Raw genomic sequence first — 24,240 nt, 5'->3', positions numbered from 1 at the left:
TCTAATATTTTATGGCATGTAAATACATATTTAGAGCTTAATACTTTTAATTCACCTATGGATTATCAATCCATTTACATTAACTCTTGCTCACATTCATCATCTTAAAACATGTATTACATTGCATCTTCATGCAATTTCATAACATTAATCATGCATTGACATCATGACCATGTATACTTTTCAAAGATCATCTCACTAATGGGTAAAAATTAGCACATGGCTTAATCACATCAATATATAATCAATTCATAATCATAAGAATTAATTATGTTAAATCTTAAACTTTAATAACTAGAAGCTTATTCTTCAGGCCATTTTCCATCCATTTCCTAAATGAATTTGCTTTTGAATAAACATAAAGTTAGGGCTATGTCTTAATTTCTAGTGCTTCAAGAATCATATCATTTAGATTTCTATAACTTAAGTTATGATGGAAATACTGAAGCTTGTTTAACATACCCTAAACTTACCAAATCCGAATTTTTCATTAAATTATGCCACTCAATTCAATCTATTAAAAAAATTAAAACTAAAACAAATTTCCTCAGTTTTCTATTTTTTATTTTTTCTAATAATATGTCCTCATTATTTTTATTTTTATTTTTATTTTCTTATTGATTTTTTTTTTTTCAAATTATTGTAATTTTAAAAAGCTTAGTTTATATGAAACCATATTACACATAAAATTACTTTTATACCCTTAATCCTATAACTACAAATTTATTACAGAAGTGTCCTCGATTGATATGATAAAAATCCGTTTGATAAGAATCCGATGGTTCCAAATTTACGGAGTAAAAGCATGGTGGGAAGTCACTATCCAGCCAATAAGAAATAAAGGTTGAACTAAATATTTTGGCTCCGCGCTTATTACATGTAAAACACTATCCTCAAAAACTGTTTGGTGGTTTTCCATGAAAGCAGAAAATCATCCAATCCAATAGTCGAAGGTCACTGTTCAGTGTGGTGAGAATAATATAATACTTCCGATAGTGAATTTTGCAGATCAATTTTTCCTCAATATCTAGCAAGAGGGAAAGAGTGATGGGAGTGAAGTCATTTGTGGTCAAATTGCTGCCATTTGCAGCGATGGTGGCTGTTGAGACCTTTGATGTTGGTCTAACAACACTCAACAAAGCAGCCATGTCCAAAGGCTTGAGTCATTTCGTCTTTGTTGTCTATGCAAATGTTATTGCTTCTCTCATCCTCCTCCCCTCTTATTTTATCATATTCAGGTAGCTAATTTCCATCTTCTTCTTCTTATTATTTGATCATCAATAATACCCGGATTTATATTTTGTTTTATCTTTATGTGTAGGAGAAAGGGACCTCCACTAACTTTTTCTTTCCTATGTAAAGTCTTCCTCCTCAGCCTTGTGGGGTATGTATTTGCATTCAAGTGGTTGATTGTAGAAAAGGTGGAAGGATCTGAATTTGATTGTGCTCTGCGCGTTTTGTAGGATTACTCTGATGCAGAATTGTGTGAGCACTGGTATCAACTACAGCTCTCCTACTCTTGGTTCTGCAATGGGCAACTTAATTCCAGCTTTCACTTTCTTGCTTGCTGCTCTCTTCAGGTTCATTCTTTTCTCTTTTTATCTCATTGAAGAAAAATGCAAAAGTTCTTGATTTTTAGTTAACTTGAAATTGAGAAATGAAGATAAAATGAATGCAAATAAATATATGTGTGTGTGGATTAGAACTGTTTCTGTACTCCAAAGGCGAAAGTTTTGGTTTTACTGAATCCAAAGAACTAAGATGAGCGATGGATCCTTTTTATATTAGGGAATATCTCAAATTCTTTTGAGAAGATTAAAGAAGTATGATGGACATACTTGGGTTAGCGGTTGTAAAGATTTTTGCCATTTGCCATTTGCCATTTGCTATTTGACCTTTTTTCTTTTTTCTTTTTTTGGGTTGGTTCAAGGATGGAAAAGTTGAATTTGAGAAGTTTAATAAGCCAAGTAAAAATTTTGGGCACTTTGGTATCAATCTCTGGAGCATTGATTGTAATCCTTTACAAAGGTCCTGCAATAGGCGCTGTGCCTCAACCGCATTCATCTTCCTTACCTGCTGAGACTGCAACAAATGATTTGGGTATTGGGGGCATTTTCCTTGCAACTGCTAGTTTATCAATTGCTATATTAACTTTCTCAGGCAAGAGGCAATTTCATGCCATGACTAGAAAGTTGGGTATTTCTTCACTAATTCATAATCTTAGAGATGGAATTAATATCTGTTCATTCTATATTTGAAGGCAGCAATTCTTAAAGGATATCCATCAAGATGACTTTAGTCACCTCTACTGCTTCTTGGCACCATTCAGTGTACAATGTTTCATTGATGGCAGAGAGAAACCCGAATGCATGGAAAATTAGGCCTGATATCGAGCTCATCTCTGTCGTATACGCAGTAAGAATACATATTATTTCTTGACCACTTTTAACTTGCATCTTTAATCCTCCAAAATCAGTAACCTGTTGGCTCCTTTTTCTTTTAAAGGCGGTGTTTGGGAATGTGGTGACATATATGTAGTTGCCTGGTGCATAAGAAAAAGGACCTGTGTTTGTTGCCATGTTCAAGCCTGTGGGGATTCTAATTGCTGCCTTTATGGGTGCCACTTCCTTGGTGACACTCTCCATATTGGGTAACAATCTCTTGCTTACAAAATACTGCTTCCTGCACCTCAAAACAGCTATAGAAGAAGAAATCCAACACCTTCAAAAGGTGAAATATTTTAAACCTTGAAGCACTCGTTGTGCAGTGTTATGGAGCAATTGTAATTGTTGTGGGTTTCTACGGTGTGTATGGGCACAGTCCAAAGAAAAGAGAGTAAAATGAAGTGTGCAAAATGACAGACCACAGGTATCTTCGCAAAAGACACCTCTCTTAGATAGCTACATAATGTTAAACCATGTGTTAGTTTGTGCTTTAATCTTTATTTGGAAAGGAAAGCATGACAGCTTGCTCGCAAGTTAACCTTGATTTGTGCTACGGTTCAAACTATTTGAGTTAACAGCATAAGTTCATTTCTGATCCATGCTGGTTAACAATTGTGAGTATCGAAATTCAACTAGTCAAGCAAATTATGAAACGTATTCAGCATCTATCTATGCTAAATCTTATTGTCTCCTCCCCAAATTCGGGAGTGCGGAGTTGAAAGCCCTTGGCTATGATAAGCTTCAAGTTGATGAAAGATGTCATATTCTTTCCCATATTGGTAAAAAATCATCCTGTTAGGATATGAGAAGTTCTCACACTTTCGGTTGCATTCATTTTACCAACAAACATTGATAGTCTATCATATTACACATTGCTGAGTATCTCCAAAAACTCATATGAACAAAGAAGCTATACGTTTTTACAACCGTGTGTTTTTCTCTACTAGTGGTGAGCAAAAAAGGTTATCAATTATCAGAGAGCTGTACCCTACTCTCGTGTTGTCTGAGACCCCCCAGCTTATAGGATCCATCTAAGCAATTTCTGATGCTTGGCTAGCAATCCACCGCGGGAGTTATTTTTTTCAAGATCTAGCAGGAAAGAAAAATTGCAGTGATTGTTGTTATGTGAAATTCGTTGAACCTAAATTATGATCCAAATTCACTTCTTGAATCATCAGACTTGCGAAGGTATGCATGGGTTGTAAGAATATCCAATTGCTGCTTTTGCAGTCTTCGTACGGGACCACTATCTGCATAGAACAACAACTTGCATCTCTATATGAGTAGCAACATGTCTGAATCCTCAACATATGCATATCCACATTTGCAGATTGCATAAGAAAAAATCCACTTCGACATCAAACTTGACTAACAAAAGATTAGAAATCAAACAAGGGAAAAATTAAATAAAAAAAGAAAAGTGAATAATAATGAAAAATATACCTACAGGAACAGAGGGAGGGTTCCTGATTGCTTTCTCCTCCAATAAGTCCTTGAGACTGGTTCCACCCAACCATCTGTTCTTTTTATCTTTAAGAGGTTATTGAATGTCAGTTCGCTTGGATTAGCTCCATTTGGAATCGAGTTGTGTAATTATACAATAACAGTAATGTTAGGTCACAACTCAATCTCATAACTTTTTCTCACAACCCCCGATGTGGCACTCGAATGGGCAGTGAGATCTATTTGCGAGCTAATTAATTGCAAACTGCCACTTAAGGGTTGTGAGAGAAGGTTGTGGGATTGAGTTGTAGCTAGCATTACTCATACAATAATGTAGGTGATCCTTCTTGTTGGTTGCAAGGTTCATGTGGTCACATTGAGGGCAATGTTACTTTAGCCCAGGGATCTAGCAAGACCTTGTCTGTCATGACTCGTGATATAGCGGTGGCTAAAGTTGTTTGTACACTTTACTTTTTAGAGGTGTCATTAACTGTTTCAAAAACATGGGGTTATTTAACTTTAATGGATATCTAGGGGGTGCCATTGTTCTTTTCCCAAATTTAGGATTTAAAGTTACTATCCAAGGAAATTGATAAAACTTACTAGATTAGTCACATTTTGAGGGGTTTATGTAATTACCAATTTCAAGCTCAAAACTTATTAGGCATACTTGATCAATTCAAGATCTCAACTAAAAAGGTAGAGATCCTTTCATTTTGAAATTTTTGGAAAGTTGATGTGTTTATAGTTTGAGAAGTAAAGAAAAGTGAAGGTTTCGCTTGAATGCGTGAGTTAAAGATAGGAGTATTTTGGCATTAAAATTAAATGGTGCTAATAAGGTTTAAGTTTAAAAGTGGGTTAATTAGATAAACCCCTTCAAAATTGGCTGATTACATCAATTTTTCCTTTTATTCATAATACATAATTATTTAAGGCTTCAAATTAATAAACTAAAAACATTTCTTATTTTATTAAATAAGTAGATAAACAATAAATAATAAAATACTTATTCAATTAGATAAAAATGGAAATATGAATCCACCATTTGATTGGTAAATATCAAATATATATTTTGTCTTTCCACATTGACCTGTTGTCCTTTTGTAAGAGTAAACAATATGGTGGGAAGTAGAGCCGGTGGTGAAAACTCCTCCATCAGGTATCCTCTGAATATCCCTCAATGAGATTCGAAAATACATGTTGGAAAAAGTTGTATTTAGAAAAACTTAGATAAGGATAATTATATATATTCAAAACATTCATATAAGATGTCACCAGGATCCAAACTTATAATTTCAAAAACTTTAGAATTTTTCTAAATTACACATCAAAATTTTAGGGTGGAAGCTTCCAATGTGTTTCACAAACATTTATCATTTACATTATTTATATCAAGATAAAAACATCAAGATGACAATAAATCATCTCCCCTCATGTGAAGCCCCATTGTCTCTAACATCCTTCGTTTCTGGTCTACCTACAAAGAATACAATAAAAGGTTGAGCGCTAATCCTCAATAAGGAATGTCTATTTCATATATGTGCTACTTGACCTTCATTTAAACATATTTGTTAACACACCACTATCTTTTCATCTAGGTATACTTCCATTTTTTAAAAAATTCATATGCTTTCATCATTTTATTCCGTGTTTATATAAACATCAATGCGTACACATACAATAAGTATGTAACATAGTAAACACACATTACATGTCATGATATAACATCTAAATATCATCAACATGAGTATAAATCATCTCATGATATAAATAACATCATAACTCATGTAATGCAACTAAATGCATATGAAGCTTAACGTCTAGCGATCGGACTTTCTTAGCGTCTTAAACACTTCATATCATTAGCCTCAAATTCATCTAGAGCTCATACACATCAGGAGGCGTGCTTCGCTTTATTTAGCATCTAAAGCATATATTCATCTTCCTCAACCGTATACGAGGATATGCTTAGCTTTTCCATCATGTCTATATGCATCTCTAATATTTTATGGCATGTAAATACATATTTTAGTGAGCTTAATACTTTTAATTCACCTATGGATTATCATCATTTACATTACTCTTGCTACATTCATCTCTAAACATGTACATTCTCATCTATTCATGATTGCAATTCATAACATTAATCATGCATTGACATCATGACCATGTATCTTTCAAAGATCATCTACTAATGGGTAAAAATTAGCACATGGCTTAATCACATCAATATATAACATTCATAATCATAAGAATTAATTATGTTAAATCTTAAACTTTAATAACTAGAAGCTTATTCTTCAGGCCATTTTCCATCCATTTCCTAAATGAATTTGCTTTTGAATAAACATAAAAGTTATAGGGCTATTGTCTTAATTTCTAGTGCTTCAAGAATCATATCATTTAGATTTCTATAACTAAGTTATGATGGAAATATGAAGCTTGTTTAACATAACCCAAACTTACAAATCCGAATTTTTCATATAAATTATGCCACTCAATTCATATTGACAATTACCAATAGTTCAACTTAAGATCAAATAAACCTCCCTTTAATAGTCTTTAACATCTTAAAGGAAGTGTAAATCTCATTCCATAATCATCCATTATTGCTATAACTTTAAGCTAATACAAACAACACATCAACATTTCGATAGCAATCATTCAACACATGTGGCCTCCAATACTACAGTTTTGCCACAATCAATATCAATACTTCATTTTCTTCAATTAAACATAACAACTCATAAAACATAAATGGCAATAACATCTGTTAATGAATTAAGGCAATAAATAAAATTAATGAGTTAACTACACTTGCTCATCAACTAATTCTATGTCTTAAAGCCTTAATTAAGGTTTCATTAAAATCTACAAACGTAGCATAATCCTAAAGTCATGGAGGTTCTTCCTTACCTTTCTAAAGAATTCCCCCACAAATCCTTTGTCTTATCTTCCTTTACACCTTAATCCTACTATATAATATTATACCTCAACATCTACTTCAAATCTTCAAATCACACAAAACAGGCATTAATCCTTACCTTAGACCTTTCATTTGAAGATCTAAGGCTCCTTCTTGTTAACCTAGAAAAATTATGTAAAACCCTTTAAAACTTAGAGAGCGAAAGCTTGTTTCATGGAATTTTGAGAGAAAATTGAAGAAATGTTGAAAAAGGATATCTCTCTTGGGTAACGAATTTCCTCTCATTTATAAAAATATTTCATTAATTTTCTAAAATTATGTATTGCCCAAATATTTAATTATATAACTCATAAGTCCTTAATTCTTCATATAAGGACATTTTGGTCATTTAGCACTAAACATTTATTACTTATAATGTCATTAAATGCAATTAAGCCTACTCATCCTTGACTTTGTAATGCTTATCCATAGGCAAAATGATATTTTGCCCCTAATACCCTTTTATGGATAATTGATCATACCGCTCAAATGATTGTATTTTGCCCCTAGTTAGATTTTATGATTTTTAACATAAAATTAACATCTAAAGGATTATTTTGAGTTGGAACATACTTTGACTCTTGGGTATATAGCATGGGCCGTGTCACCCATGGCACAGCACGAAAAAAGCACGACACACAAGGTACGGCACCAAAAAAAGCACAGCACACATGGCCCACGATTATGCGGCAATGCCATGGGCCTTAAAAAGGCATGTGGGTCGGCACCGCACGACGGTAAAAAAAAAAAAAAATACTATGTCTATTTTACAACTAGATATATTTGAAGATTTAAAAATTTAGAAATTAATAAAAATGAAGATGATAATAATTTTAATTTTTAATTCTATTCTAAGTTTTGTATTGTAATTTATATTATACTTGTAATAATAAAACTAAAAAGTGTGAAATTCAATTATATTTCAATGTCTCATTATTTTATTATATTTATAGTGATTATATATTTTTTAATTAATATAAATACAAATGTCACTGAATATAACATATAAAATATTTTATAATAATTATTAATAATAAATCAAACTAACCATAATATTAAAATTAAATATTTTTACAAGCACACGGGTCGACCCATGGCATGGCCAAGCATGGCACGATAATAGCGGTTTGCCGTGGCCTTCAAATTTGGTGGCCGACAAGGTACAAATTTCACGGCAGCCCACACACGACGGCCTTGAATTTTTAGGTATGGCACACCACCGTGACTTGAGTGGGAAGTCACCATCCAGCCAATAGGAATGGAAGGTTAAAAAACATTTTGTGACTCCTCCTGCTCATAATATCAAGAATAATGTTTGTTTACAACTGAGTCATACATCAGCAAAAAACATAGAACAAAGTATTCATTTTACATAAATTTTGTAAATTTTTTGTCTGATTGTATGTTGTATGACTTAGATAAAACATGCATTATTCATATCTCAAACACTATCTTTAAAAATTTCTCTTCGAGTAAACTACTTTTTCCCACCAAGTTTGCCTAATGACACTTCCACCCAAAAAGTTTCAAAATACCATTTTCCACCCAACATTTATATTCCGTTACTACCCAAGTTGATTTTAGCCATTCTAGGACAAAAATTCTCTCCATCACCACCATTTAAACCTTCGGTTTCCTCTCTACAAACCCCTCTCACTTTGAACCTGATTTCTCACCGGTTGTCGTCACCGCAAATAGACCTGGCAAACGGGCGGTTGGGCGGGTATGGTCCGAGTAGCAATGGCACGGGTGGAACGGGTTACGGGTGAAAAATTCTCGCAGGTCGACATTCATGATCCGTAACCGCCCGTGCGGGCGTGGGTCACCCACGTGTCACCCGTGAAATGGAACAGCTTTTTACATTTTTCTATTTTTTTACTGTTTTCCATATTAAATTTATTAGTTATTACTTATTATATTAATAAATGGATGATTAAATAAATTTGATTAATTTCACCAATATATTAATTCAATATTAATATTTTTTATATTTATATCAAAGTCCACCATTAGATAATAAAATTAATAAACACTAAACTACATAGTAATTACTGATTAGTAAACACTAAACATATAAAATGGTTTAACATTCAACATAAAACACTAAATAATTAAACGTATATAATTGTTTAACCAAGTACCAAATACACTAACAAACAAGCCTCCTTGATTATGCAATCTCCTTCCCCCGCCCTTGACTTAATGGCACAACCAGCTGAACATCATCAATTTCATCTTCTACAATTAACAAGATATAGTTAACTATCGTAATATATTAACAAACAAAAATATTAAAACATGTAAATATAAGTTAAAATGTTACCTTTAACTTCTATATCCAGAAATCCATGTCCCGGTGCATACCAAAGACTCTGCATTCTCCAGTAAAGTGAACTTCGATATTTACTGAGCACTTTGCTACCAATACTGAAACTGGATTCCGAAGCACAGTCGTTATTGGTATACTCATCACATCACGGCCCATCATCGAAAGTATCGGTATCGATCACTATTTTTCTTCCAATGGTCCAAGACATCCAAATTGCAAAATTTGATGCGATCAAATCTTGCCTCTCCCAATAATTACCAATTCAGACTTCTTAGTAGCACTAAAGTCACTCTTGTAGTAGTCAAATCCTGCACCATTTAAATAGTTAAATTTAATAAAGCAAAATTACAAACTAAAGAAAACTTTATTAATCACAAGAAAAATAAAATATTTAGGGAGTATTGACTTACACAGATATCATCTCCAATGATATGAGGATTACTAGCTGTCGCAATCATCTCCATGGGGAACTCATGGCCACTTAGACTCTCATAAGCACAAAAAGCCTATACAACTCCTTTGCGCCAACTCCAACTTTCTTGTTGCAACTACTGGGCCATCAACTTTTTTGTAACAAAACCAACAAACCAAACTGAAACGTGGGTCCAGAATTGCTGCAATTGCTACACACTATATAAGAATCCCAGTATTTGTCAAATTTTCCTTTCATTTGACTTGCCATGGTACTAAGAACTTCATCCTCATTTTCCATCTCTTCGTATAAACGCACTTGGAATTCTCCACCATTTCTGAGATCACAGTTTGTTGTGGGGTACTGGATGGTTGCAAGAACTTGCAAATCCTCTGCCCCTATCCCATTCTTCATTTGAAAACAACTTTTATAATTGGGATCTATCAGTGCCAAATGAAAACAACACACGACGGTATATTAATGCACTTTCAAGCATTAAATAAGTGGAATTCCATCTCGTGGAACATCCATTCGTAATCCTTTTGAGCTTATTACACCAATTTTGTTGACAAGTTCTCCAAACTTCATCTTTTTAGTCTCACTTCCTTTAACATATTTCCACACTTTCACGATATTTATGCAAAGCCGCGCTACTCACCTTTACCCCTTCTTGGACTATCAGATTCAAGATATGTGCAACATCGCACATGAAAAAAAGAACCATCACATAATAAACATTTTGCAGACAAGTTGACTCCTTAAAATGTCTTCCATTTTATCATTGTTACTTGCATTGTCTAATGTAAGAGAGGAGACTTTCTTTTCAATCCCCCAATCCTTTAAGAAATCATACACTATGTCTGACAAAGAGCCCTCGAGTGTGGAGGAGGATAATGGCTAAAATTCTAATTCTACTCTGTAACTCCCGTTCTCATCAACATAGTGAGCCGTTAAAGAAATATACCCATTAGTAGTACAAACTTCAAATATCGAAGTCAAGCATATTCTACCCGAAACCCTCTCTAAAGCAAGCTTAATCCTTTCCTTCTCCCTGTATAATCTTTAAGCAGTCCGCCTTAGCGTTGTTCCTAGTATATGCTTAACTTCATGATTCAAATACATATGGACATCCCTAATTCTCTCATGCTCCACTATTGAATATGGGTAATTATTTTTATTGTTCCATTGCCATCTCTCACTATAAATTTCTTGAAAATCTTCAAACCTCATTTAGTGTCACAATCCATCATCATTTGATCTACACTAGTAGTAATGGTACATTTAGGACAACCTTCCATATGGCGCCTCATATTCTTAGTCCCATGACTGGAACTACCATGTGCATAAGACTTACCATAATCATACACTTACCCTCACTTCCCCATTACTCTGTATATGTTGTAAATTGACCCCAAACACTGAAACTTTACGTCTTTTTGGACAACAAGTACTACCAGTAGAAGGAAGTTGACCTACGACTACATTACGACCCATTCCTAATCTGTAGAGTCCTCCATACCAAGCCAATCTAAAGGACACAACAAAGTATTTACATTTAAATTAATAACCAATCATATTCATAACAATTCATCAAAAAATAAAACACTCCCTATATTTTACAAGCAAACCAGCCCTACCAAATGACTGGATTTTTCCAACTCAACAATCAACACCTCTCAACTCCAATAAGTATAACCAATCAAATTCATAAAAATTCATCCAAAAAAAAAAAATTAATAAAGAATTTAAACATGATTACTTACATTAATATCTAATAAGTTTGGTGCACCAATCAGAAAATAGAAAATTTTAATTCTAACAGCCCATACCAATTATTCATGTATACAATAATTTGAAGCCGATGAATTGTGTTCCTCTTATTTTCCAGTTGACTTTAGAAATGATAACATTATTAATGAAGCTCACTGTTTACAGTATTCCATTTCCAATATAAACCAAAAGAAAACATCATAAACAGACAAAACCGCCTTCGCCTCTGATTCAAAGATTAAGCAAAATGTCAACATGAGACAGGATATTTAGAATACCAAATATTAATAATATTAATCTTATAATAATTAATAACTCTGATGATAATTATGATCACTATAAACAATATTTAAACTGATAGTTAACAGGTTATACGCATCAACACGACAACACATCAATTAGAATAATAAAAAAAAAGTTTATAGAAGTAATAAGTTTCATGAAGTCAAACAAATAAATGAACCCACCAAATAAAAATGAACTAAAGTCTAAAACCACAACCCACCACTCACCCGTAACAGACTGTTACAAAAACAATATTCATTCAACACACAAAATTTAAAGGTCCTGCCCACCTGCCGTGCTGGTGCTGCCGTAGAGGAGACTGCTGCTGCCGGCTGGTACCGCCGTGAGTGAGATCTGCGCTGCCGTGCACCGCTGCTGCTGCTGCCGTGCTGTGCTGCCGTGAAGGAGACTGTTGCTGCCGTCTGGTGCTGCCGTGAGTGAGACTTGCTGCTGCCGTGACCTGCTGCTGCCGTTAGAAAGTCAAAGAATGAGGGAGAGTGGAGCTCTGTGAGAGTGAGAGAGTGAGGGAGTGGAGCTGCTGTGAGAGGACGGAGCATGGAGGCTGTGGAGCTGCTGTGGAAGAGAAGGCTGCTGCGTTTTTTTTTCTTTTCTCTGATAAGTTTTGCTATTTTACTTTAGATTAGGTTTTGAGTTGAGACTGAAGTGAGTGTGAGAAAGATAGACAGTCATTCTGATTCAGCAGTTTTTTTTTTTCTTTTAATTTTGAATTTGCAAGTCCGCGGGTAGTACCCAGTCCACCCGAAAAGTCACAGGCAGGCCGGGTATGGGTTAATTTTTCACGGGTTGAGATATGTATTACCCGTACCCGCCCGTTGGGTACGGTACCCGTTGACCCGCGGGTACACCCGCCCGTTTGCCAGGTCTAACCGCAAAGCTGGTTTTTGTTCTTAGCTGATTTCTAACTGATTTTAGTGGCAAATATTCAATCAGTCACCACCATTCGATCACCTACCTCCATTCTACAAAAACCCTCTTATCCTAACTTTTAGTAACTCGCCAAACGTCGGCTAAGAAAGTGAAGGGTATTTTGGATATTAACGGAATATAGACGTTGGATGAAAAAGTGGTATTCTGAATAATTTTGGATGAGAAAGTAGAATTAAGAAAACCTTCGGCTCTATTTGGTTCACTTTTTTACACTTTTTAGAAAAGTTTTTGGAAAAAAGTTAAAAAAAGTTGAATTAGGCGGGTATTACGATGTAGGATTTGGAAATAAATAAAAATACCCCTTATATTTATTTATTTACTAAACACCCCCCTATGTTTGTTTATTTACTAAACATCTCTATAATAAAACATTAAAAATTAACAAAAACACCCCCAATCCACCCATTAAATATGGACAGTCGGCCACCACCGCCGGAGGGTGGCCGGAGTCGTTGTATCGGGACATAACCGACTGGATCTTGCCGGTCGTGCGCCGATATGGCCTTTTTCGGCCAGATCCACGATGGATCTGGTAGGCCAAGGTCAGATCTACGGCTAGATCTGGCCAATGACGGCCAAAGATATGGCCGACAACCATGTGTTGGCCGTCGTTGACGACTGCCTACGGCAAAAGATCTGGCCGTCAACGGCCAGATCTTTGGCCTTAGATCTGGCTTTTTTCGGCCAGATTCATCGTGGATCTAGCCAGAAAATGCTAGATCGGCGCACCACTGGCCAGATTCAGCCAGTAGTGCGTCATTATACTAAATTTCAGCTATTTTTCGATGGTAGTGGCTGGAATCTGGTAAATATGAGTTGCTAAGGTTTTTTTGTAATTTCTATAAAAAAAATTAGGAGTATTTAATTAAATTAACAAATTTAAGGAATTTAAAAAAAAATTGAATAATATTAAATAATTTTATAAGTTTTTATAAATTTACTATTTAATTTGATTGAGAATACTAATAATAATATTCTCAAAGAGCCAAACGGAGCCTTCGTCTACTCTTTTTCTTCTTGGTTAGTTTTCCACCAAAGAACCAAAGAAGAAAGTCAACTAATAGTCACTGTTCACTGCTCAGTGTGATGAGAATAATAAAATACTTCCGACAGTGAATTTTGCACATTAATTTTTCCGCAACATCTAGGCAGCAAGACGGAAAGAGTGATGGGAGTGAAGTCATTTTTGGTCGAATTGCTGCCATTTGCAGCGATNCACATAATAAAACATTTTGCAGACAAAGTTGACTCCTTAAAATGTCTTCCATTTTATCATTGTTACTTGCATTGTCTAATGTAAGAGAGGAGACTTTCTTTTCAATCCCCCAATCTTTTAAGAAATCATACACTATGTCTGACAAAAGAGCCCTCGAGTGTGGAGGAGGAATATGGCTAAAATTCATAATTCTACTCTGTAACTCCCAGTTCTCATCAACATAGTGAGCCGTTAAAGAAATATACCCATTAGTAGTACAAGAACTTCAAATATCAGAAGTCAAGCATATTCTACCCGAAACCCTCTCTAAAGCAAGCTTAATCCTTTCCTTCTCCCTGTAATATATCTTTAAGCAGTCTGCCTTAGCGTTGTTCCTAGTATAATGCTTAACTTCATGATTCAAATACATATGGACATCCCTAATTCCTTCATGCTCCACTATTGAATATGGGTAATTATGTTTTATGATTCCTATTGCCATCTTCTCACTATAAATTTCTTGAGAAATCTTCAAACGTCTCAATTTAGTGTCACAATCCATCATCATTTGATCTACACTAGTAGTAATGGTACGTTTAGGACAACCTTCCATATGGCGCCTCATATTCTTAGTCCCATGACTGGAACTACCATGTGCATAAGACTTACCATAAATCATACACTTTACCCTCACTTCCCCATTATCTTCTGTATATGTTGTAATTGCCCCCAAACTCTGAAACTTTACGTCTTTTTGGACAACAGTACTACCAGTAGAAGGAAGTTGACCTACGACTACATTACGACCCATTCCTAAATCTGTAGAGTCCTCCATACCAAGCCAATCTAAAGGCACAACAAGTATTTACATTTAAATTAATTAACCAATCATAATTCATAACAATTCATCAAAAAAATAAAACACTCCCTATATTTTACAAGCAAACCAGCCCTACCAAATGACTGGATTTTTCCAACTCAACAATCACACCTCTCAACTCCAATAAGTATACCAATCATAATTCATAAAAATTCATCCAAAAAAAAAATTAATAAAGAATTTAAACATGATTACTTACATTAATATCTATAAGTTTGGTGCACCAATCGAAAATAGAAAATTTTAATTCTAACAGCCCCATCCAATTATTCATGTATCAATAATTTGAAGCCGATGAATTTGTTTCCTCTTATTTTCCAGTTGACTTTAGAAATGATAACATTATTAATGAAGCTCACTGTTTACAGTATTCCATTTCCAGATATGAATCCAAAAGAAAACGATCATAAACAAACAACCGCCTTCGCCTCTGATTCAAAGATTAGCAAAATGTCAACATGGAGACAGGATATTTAGTTAGAATATCCAATATTAATAATATTAATCTTATAATAAATTATAACTCTGTATGATGAATTATGATCACTAATTAAAACAATATTAAAACTGATAGATTATACAGGTTATACGCATCAACACGACAACAATCAATTAGATAATAAAAAAAGTTTATAGAAGTAATAAGTTTCATGGTCAAACAAATAAATGAACCCACCAAATAAAAATGAACTAAAAGTCTAAACCACAACCCACCCACTCACCCAGTAACAGACTGTTACAAAACAAATATTCATTCAACTACAAAATATTTAAAGGTCCTGCCCCACTGCCGTGCTGGTCTGCGTGAGAGGACTGCTGCTGCTGCCGGCTGGTACCGCCGTGAGTGAGATCTGCTGCTGCCGTGACCTGCTGCTGCTTGCCCGTGCTGGTGCTGCCGTGAGAGGAGACTGTTGCTGCCGTGCTGGTGCTGCCGTGAGTGAGACTTGCTGCTGCGTGACCTGCTGCTGCCGTTAGAGAAGTCAAAGAATGAGGAGAGTGGAGCTGCTGTGAGAGTGAGAGAGTGAGGAGTGGAGCTGCTGTGAGAGGACTGGAGCAGTGGAGGCTGTGGAGCTGCTGTGGAAGAGAATGGCTGCTGCGTTTTTTTTTTCTTTTCTCTGATAAGTTTTGCTATTTTACTTTAGATTAGGGTTTGAGTTGAGACTTGAGAGTGGATGTGGAGAGATAGACGAGTCATTCTGATTCAGCAGTTTTTTTTTTTTCTTTTAATTTTGAATTTGCAAGTCCGCGGGTAGTACCCGTCCACCCGTAAAGTCACAGGCAGGCCGGGTATGGGTTAATTTTTCACGGGTGTGAGATATGTATTACCCGTACCCGCCCTTTGGGTACGGTACCCGTTGACCCGCGGGTACACCCCCCGTTTGCCAGTCTAACCGCAAAGCTAGGTTTCTTGTTCTTAGCTGATTTCTAACTGATTTTAGTGGCAAATATTCAATCAGTCACCACCATTCGATCACCTACCTCCCATTTCTACAAAAACCCTCTTATCCTAACTTTTAGTAACTCGCCAAACGTCGGCTAAGAAAGTGAAGGGTATTTTGGATATTAACGGAATATAGACGTTGGATGAAAAAGTGGTATTCTGAATAATTTTGGATGAGAAAGTAGAATTAAGAAAACCTTCGGCTCTATTTGGTTCACTTTTTTACACTTTTTAGAAAAGTTTTTGGAAAAAAGTTAAAAAAAGTTGAATTAGGCGGGTATTACGATGTAGGATTTGGAAATAAATAAAAATACCCCTTATATTTATTTATTTACTAAACACCCCCCTATGTTTGTTTATTTACTAAACATCTCTATAATAAAACATTAAAAATTAACAAAAACACCCCCAATCCACCCATTAAATATGGACAGTCGGCCACCACCGCCGGAGGGTGGCCGGAGTCGTTGTATCGGGACATAACCGACTGGATCTTGCCGGTCGTGCGCCGATATGGCCTTTTTCGGCCAGATCCACGATGGATCTGGTAGGCCAAGGTCAGATCTACGGCTAGATCTGGCCAATGACGGCCAAAGATATGGCCGACAACCATGTGTTGGCCGTCGTTGACGACTGCCTACGGCAAAAGATCTGGCCGTCAACGGCCAGATCTTTGGCCTTAGATCTGGCTTTTTTCGGCCAGATTCATCGTGGATCTAGCCAGAAAATGCTAGATCGGCGCACCACTGGCCAGATTCAGCCAGTAGTGCGTCATTATACTAAATTTCAGCTATTTTTCGATGGTAGTGGCTGGAATCTGGTAAATATGAGTTGCTAAGGTTTTTTTGTAATTTCTATAAAAAAAATTAGGAGTATTTAATTAAATTAACAAATTTAAGGAATTTAAAAAAAAATTGAATAATATTAAATAATTTTATAAGTTTTTATAAATTTACTATTTAATTTGATTGAGAATACTAATAATAATATTCTCAAAGAGCCAAACGGAGCCTTCGTCTACTCTTTTTCTTCTTGGTTAGTTTTCCACCAAAGAACCAAAGAAGAAAGTCAACTAATAGTCACTGTTCACTGCTCAGTGTGATGAGAATAATAAAATACTTCCGACAGTGAATTTTGCACATGAATTTTTCCGCAACATCTAGGCAGCAAGACGGAAAGAGTGATGGGAGTGAAGTCATTTTTGGTCGAATTGCTGCCATTTGCAGCGATTGTGGCTGTTGAGACCTTTGATGTTGGTCTAACAACACTCAACAAAGCAGCCATGTCCAAAGGCTTGAGTCATTTCGTCTTTGTTGTCTATGCAAACGTTATTGCTTCTCTCATCCTCCTCCCATCTTATTTTATCATATTCAGGTAGCTAATTTACATCTTCTGCTTTATTGGTAATCAACAATACCCATATTTATGTACTAATTGTTTGATCTTTGTGTGTAGGAGAAAGGGACCTCCACTGACCTTATCTTTCCTGGGTAAAGTTTTCCTCCTCAGTCTTGTGGGGTATGTGTATTTGAATTTAAGAGGTTGATTTCAGAAATGGTGGAAGAATTTGAACTTGATTGTGCTCTGCGCGTTTTGTAGGATTACTTTGATGCAGAATTGTGTGAGCACTGGTATCAACTACAGCTCTCCTACTCTTGGCTCTGCAATGAGCAACTTAACACCAGCGTTCACTTTCTTGCTTGCTGCTATCTTCAGGTTCTTCCTTTTTCTTTTTATCTTATTGAAGAGAGATGGGAAAGTGCTTTCCCTGTAATTAGCTTGAAATTGAGAAATGATGATTGTATGAATGCGAAGATGTAAATATAGGTGGATTAAAACTGTTTTTGTTTTATTGAATCCAAAGAACTCAGATGAGTAATGGTTCCTTCTTATATTATTGAATATCTCAAATTCTTTTGAGAAGATTAAAGATGTATGATGAGCATAAAGGGTTAGTGGTTATATGGGGTTTCGCCATTGACTAAATCGTTTTTTGAAGGATGGAAAAGTTGGGTTTGAGAAGTTTAAGAAGCCAGGTAAAAATTTTGGGCACTCTGGTATCAATATTAGGAGCATGGATTGTAACCCTTTACAAGGGTCCTGCAATAGGCGCTGTGCCTCAACCGCAACCATCTTCCTTACCTGCTGAGACTGCAACAAATGATTGGGTCATTGGGGGCATTTTCCTTGCAACTGCTAGTTTATCAATTGCTATATTGAACATTTCTCAGGCAAGAAGCAATTTCATGCCATGACTAGAAAGTTGTGTATTTCTTCACTAATTCATAATCTTAGTGAGAGTGGAAGTAATATCTGTTCATTCTATATTTGAAGGCAGCAATTCTTAAAGGATATCCATCAGAGATGACTTTAGTCACCTTCTACTGCTTCTTTGGCACCGTTCAGTGTACAATAGTTTCATTGATTGCAGAGAGAAACCCGAATGCATGGAAAATTAGGCCTGATATCGAGCTCATCTCTGTCGTATACGCAGTAAGAATACAATATTAGTCTTGACCACTTCTTTAACTTACATCTTTAGTCCTCCAAAAAATCAGTAACCTGTTCGCTTTGTCTTATTTTACAGGCAGTGTTTGGGAATGTGGTGACATATGGTGTAGTTGCATGGTGCATACGAAGAAAAGGACCTGTGTTTGTTGCCATGTTCAAGCCTGTGGGGATTTCTATTGCTGCCTTTATGGGTGCCATCTTCCTTGGTGACACTCTCCACATTGGAAGGTAACAATCTCTTTGCTTATAAAGTACTGCTTCCAGCACCTCAAAACAGCTATGGAAGAAGAAATGCAACATTTTCAAAAGGCGAAATATTTTATTAACCTTGAAAGCACTCATTCTGCAGTGTTATCGGAGCAATAATAATTGTTGTGGGTTTCTACGGTGTTATATGGGCACAGTCCAAAGAAGAAAAGAACAAAGGTGAAGCGTACAAATGTGACAGACCACAGGCATATTCGCAAAAGACACCTCTCTTAGATAGCTACGTAAATGTGTAAACCAATGCAGTTAATCTTTTATTTGGTAAAGGAAAGCATGAGCAGCTTGCTCACAAGTTAACCTTGATTTGTGCATACGGTTCAAACAGCATAAGTTGATTCCTGATCCATGGCTGGATTTAATAGATTGTGACTATCAGAAATTCAACTAGTCAAGTCAAAAGATATGAAACGTATTCCAGCTTCTTCTCTATGCTAAATCCCTTGGCTATATAATGATTATAATCTGCATGCTGATGAAAGATTCCATATTTCTTTCCCATGATTGGTAAAATATCATCCCCTTAGGATATGATTAGTTCTCAAACATCTCGATTGCATTCATTTTTGCCAGCAAACATTGAATAATCTATCAATATTACAAATGGCTAAGCTATCTCCAAAACCATATGTAGATAAAAGAAACGAAAGTCGCTGTCCACTTAATTTTTAACTTTTTACAACCTACATGTTTTCTCCACCGGTGGTGAGCAAAAGGCTATCACTTACCAGGGAGATCTCTCTCACTCTCAATGTTGTCCGAGACCCCCCTAAGGTTTCATAGAATAATATTTAAGCAATTTCTGATAAATAGCTATCAACTCCACCCTGCAGAAGCTGATATGTCTTTCAAGATCTAGCAGAAAACAAAAATTGCAGTAATTGTTGACAACTACGACAAATGCCAAATTCGGTGAAACTAAATTATGATCAAATTCATTTCTTTAGATCATCAGACATTGCTGAAGGTATGCAATGGGTTGTAAGAATATCCAGGGTCGCTGCTTTTGCAGTCTTCGTACGGAGGACCACAATCTGCATACAACAAGACTTATATCAATATATGAGTAGGCATCATGTCTATGCATCCTCAACAGATCAATATATGAGTAGCAACATGTCTATGCATCCTCAACACATGAATATCCACATATACACACGGGGAGAGCAAGAGCAAGAGAGAGAGAGAGGACCTGATCATATTCTAGATCAAATTTCAAAAATTCATCATCACAGTTCTCTACCATGTTCGCCAAACACTTCAAATTCTTCACGGGCTTACCATTAAAAGCAAGAACCTACATAGTTTCTCAGAATGATAAGTATTTAACAACTGACATGTTAAGCTATTCAAACACAGGAATCAAAGCAGTTGCCTCAGATTTTCATTCCTCACCTGAGTGTTAACAATTTCCTCATACCCAATATTAATATCAGCCACAAGCACCTACCACAAATTTCCAGGAAATAGTAAAAGGTACGAATGAGAGAATCAACATAAAACCTCATCATACTCTAGTAACCCAGAGAGAGAAAAACCTGAGAAACGACAACAAGCTGCTCATCTGGCGATTGTGGCATTGAATATAAGAGTTTGTCCAAAAGCTTGACTGGGGCTTCATATTCATAATCCTTTCCATACTGCACATATATCGAAAAAGAACTTACAGCATGTTAGAACATTCAGAACCTTCACAATGACAAACAAGACATAAAATCTATCCTAATAGAAAAAGGAAAATCAAATAAAGTAGCAGCAAAAGTCTATGAAAACAGAAGCCTCAACGGCATCAACAGAATAAAATTAATGGCTTCTTCCTTTGATAAAACATGAAGGAACCTTGACAGAGTCCATATCGTCCAAGATGAGAAATAAGTAAACAAGTTATATGAAACCTCTTAAGAATTGGAGACAATCAGGCATACATATAATTTTCATTATTAAGATAACAGTAACCGACTGCACATATCCTGATTGCACATATTCAAAGGAGGGAATGAGAAAAAGAGAGATGATGTAACATAGCACACAGGTATTACTAAGCATTCCATAGAATAATGCTGATGTAAGCACATTCTACAGCCTCACTATGATAATGGATAAACGTCCTCTAATATAATTGTACAAAATCATGGGATCTAATGGAACCATTTAGAAGATAACAGACTGTACAATTTAAATAACTAAGCATGAAATTCCTCATTTTTCTTCTAAACCAGTTATCAGAATTTTGTTATTTTCTGTACATATCAATAGCAGAATTGGTGTGCCAAGACATCAAAAAGGCCGTAAGGACATACAATTAAGTTATTATCTAGGATCGAACAGAATATATGATGATGTGGATAAATGAAAAGGCAGAACAGAGTTTTCATACATATTGGAGCAGTTAGCATCTATTTTATTTCACTTGTACACACATATATACACTATCAATCACATAATATTTTCATGCAGCAATGCAAAAATTTGACAATAATTAAGAACAATAGTAAAGAATCTTATGCATGCATAAAGGCACAAAAACATTTCACACTCACTAATGAACATTATTTAAGAATTTTGAAAGAATAAAGATGGAATCTTCCACATCATATTCAACAATGATCCAAGCATACGTGCTTTGAACCATTACAATTATCATACAGTAGCAATAAAGCAATAGAGAATACATGCAAGGAACAACAGCTTTCAAGTCATTGTTCTAGACCAAGACACTATATACAGAAAGCATACCAATATCAGAGTAGACTACACACCTCAGAGCGAAGATATGGAACAGACACTGTCGAAAAAACAAATCCTGCAATAATATAATATGATGGAGGCCTCCCTTTGTTATGAGATGGAATAAGCCTTCTATGTGTGGCAAGTTTCATGTTGAAATTGAGAATCTTGGAATCACGAAGAACTTTGACTGCTGCACTATCCCCAGTATACTTTTGAGAGACAAGATAACTAAAGCCAATGCGCTCTCCATGCCGAAAGGGGACTGTAAATTCAACAAGCAAGGGAGGAAAGAGCCATGTCAAAACCACACAGCAGTACTATTGGAAATATTTTACTTGTCAAACAAAAATAAGACATGAACAGCACGTAAAAGCATAAATAAATATGTACACATCAGATAAGACCGCAAAAATGAGAAATCTGCAGTTACCAGTTCCATCATTCGCAATATCAACCCCATCAAAGCTTAGAATGATATCTGATGGCTTCAAAACCTCATATTCTGGAGCAGTAGGATCAATTCTTCGGATACGAACACCTTTCTGTTCAGGTTTCATACCCATTGCCATACGCAAATCAGGATTTTCCATTTTCTGCCACTCAACTCCAAGAATAGGGAATCCTATGTTGTATAAATAAAGTTTTTAAGATTCAGTGCAACAGATGCTGAAGCAGCATATCCCATAACAAATTCAAGATTAAATTTGATTACACAGTAAATAAGTACAGTAATCAGAACCAGCAAAATCTGAAAACATGCAAGCATGTCAAGGCTGTAACCAAGTAACCTGTATATGCTCCATTCTTCTCATAATCGTGGATGAAATGCATTATGACTGGCGTTGGTATGACATAACCTATATTTTCCACGTCTTCATGCTTAAGAGACTGAAATGCAATGCCTACACAGTTGCCTTTATCATTAAAGGCAGGCCCACCAGAATTTCCAGAATTTATAGCAGCATCTATCTGAAAAAAAGAAAAAAATAAAAAATAAAATAAAATAAATTAGAGAACAACATCTCAGATGGCTGGCAACAAATCTACCGATATCTTGAAATGAAATCCAAAACCTGTAGACCCAAGAGCTCAGTTGACCCATGAACATAAGATAGGATCTCTATACGTGATACAACACCACTCGTCACAGAAATGGTGTCTCCCCCGATTGGATAACCCACAACAGTTACAGCATCTTGAAGGGCGGGCAATTCTCCAAACTCCACTGGTGATACTCCTTCCCAGAATTCATCATCATTGACCGTAAGCATGGCTGCCACATGACAAAAACCAAAACTCGCATTAAACACAAGAATATCATCCAAATCAATTTAACCTTACATAGTTAAATAGATTTACAACATTCAGTACTAACAAAAGAACTTCAATCTCCCAACATACACTCGTGAAACCTACCATCCTTTTCACGCATAACATTCACATGTTTCTACATATTCAATTCTTCTCAACTATATAATATATGCACGTAACATATATAGACAATTCTTGCACTCAATGAAACTAACCAATGATATCATTCAAAAAATATAACGATCCAAATCACATAAATTTTCCAATTATAACAACATAGCTGAAGAACTAATTTTATTGAAAGGATGGCCTAAAAAGTATATCCCACTGTTAAGTTAGACATGTAAGAAGTGGGTCCTACTATATCATATAAATGATTCAAATTTTATCCTTGATCAGCTAACATACAAACTAAAGCAACTACACCGGACTCTATAACTAGTTAATGCACATTTCCAACTTTCAACTACAAATAACTTTCCAAAAATAAGCTAAAAGAACATCCCTTACCAATATCGCACTCGGTCCCAATAGCAAGCACAGTAGCCAAGTACTTAGTATCGGAGCCTCTTTTCTTGAGCTTAACTTGCGTGTAGTGCTCCACAGAGTGCGCGTTTGTCAACACCCTCCTACCAGTAATCACAAATCCACTACTACTCGAACTGTACTGTCGTTTCCTCTGCCACGGCAACGAAAAATTCGGCTCCGTGTGGACACAAAACACCTTGACAACAGCGTCCATAGCCGGTACAACTCTGGCCACGGCCGGCCCCCCTCCAACAGAATCCCCGCCATTTTCCAACGTCCGAGAAACCCCTATAGTGGAAATGCGCGGAAGTGGGGGCGGTTTTTCTTCTGGGATTTCGTGTTTCGGAAGTTTCTTGGGACGGCCTCGGCGAGGACGATGATCAGGATGCTGCTGATGGTTGTTGGTGGTGGTTGCCGTCGTGGTGGCGATGGTGGAAGGATTAGTGGTGGGGATTATTTCGACATTTGAGACGGAGAAAACGTCGTCCATTGCGGCGGAGGAGGTGGTGTTGGAGGAGGGAGCGTCTAGGGTTTCTTCATGTGTGGCGGGGATTTTAGGTTTGCGGCCACGTTTACGTTTAACTTCAGACATTTTGGGATGTTGAATAAAGGTTTATATTTGAAAGGTTTTGAGGAGGTTTAGGTTTGGAAAGATTGCGAATTCAATCATTTGTTACGGAGGGAAGATTTCGGAAGAAATTGAGGAAGCGAGCTGACACCGGGAAGATGGAAGTGAAGGAAATTGTAAAAATTGGGCTAGCTGAATTCATGGCTCACAAATTCT

The 24,240-nt window shown here is 36.0% G+C and overlaps 2 protein-coding genes across 4 annotated transcripts; one reads left to right on the top strand and one right to left on the bottom strand.

The window, feature by feature from the left end:
- The first annotated feature begins 884 nt into the window (after window positions 1–884).
- On the top strand, window positions 885–19,340 carry LOC116135585 (WAT1-related protein At3g28050-like). 2 transcript variants are annotated; one of them, XM_031421308.1, is made up of 7 exons: window positions 885–1,238; window positions 17,568–17,630; window positions 17,712–17,828; window positions 18,112–18,343; window positions 18,447–18,605; window positions 18,700–18,851; window positions 18,973–19,340. In XM_031421308.1, the coding sequence occupies exons 1-7, from the start codon at window positions 1,048–1,050 to the stop codon at window positions 19,124–19,126; spliced, it is 1,068 nt and encodes a 355-aa protein (XP_031277168.1). In that variant the 5' UTR covers window positions 885–1,047; the 3' UTR covers window positions 19,127–19,340. The 2 variants fall into 2 exon arrangements, with proteins under 2 accessions (XP_031277168.1, XP_031277159.1); XM_031421299.1 differs by lacking the exon at window positions 885–1,238 and adding an exon at window positions 17,176–17,486.
- An 81-nt stretch (window positions 19,341–19,421) lies between these two features.
- Window positions 19,422–24,143, bottom strand: LOC116135574 (protease Do-like 9). Of its 2 annotated transcripts, none has more exons than XR_004128932.1 (9): window positions 23,439–24,143; window positions 22,691–22,890; window positions 22,406–22,586; window positions 22,048–22,239; window positions 21,647–21,879; window positions 20,426–20,527; window positions 20,283–20,353; window positions 20,080–20,184; window positions 19,422–19,921 (listed from the first exon to the last, which is right to left on the bottom strand). XR_004128932.1 is itself a non-coding variant. In XM_031421288.1 (9 exons), the coding sequence occupies exons 1-9, from the start codon at window positions 24,046–24,048 to the stop codon at window positions 19,823–19,825; spliced, it is 1,773 nt and encodes a 590-aa protein (XP_031277148.1). In that variant the 5' UTR covers window positions 24,049–24,143; the 3' UTR covers window positions 19,422–19,822. The 2 variants fall into 2 exon arrangements, 1 of the variants encoding a protein (XP_031277148.1); XM_031421288.1 differs by having other exon boundaries at window positions 20,283–20,333.
- Between the last annotated feature and the right edge of the window lie 97 nt (window positions 24,144–24,240).

This window comes from Pistacia vera, unplaced genomic scaffold (assembly GCF_008641045.1).
Source record: "Pistacia vera cultivar Batoury unplaced genomic scaffold, PisVer_v2 Contig109, whole genome shotgun sequence".
Taxonomy (NCBI): Eukaryota; Viridiplantae; Streptophyta; class Magnoliopsida; order Sapindales; family Anacardiaceae; genus Pistacia; species Pistacia vera.
This window is presented reverse-complemented; position numbering and strand designations above follow the sequence as displayed.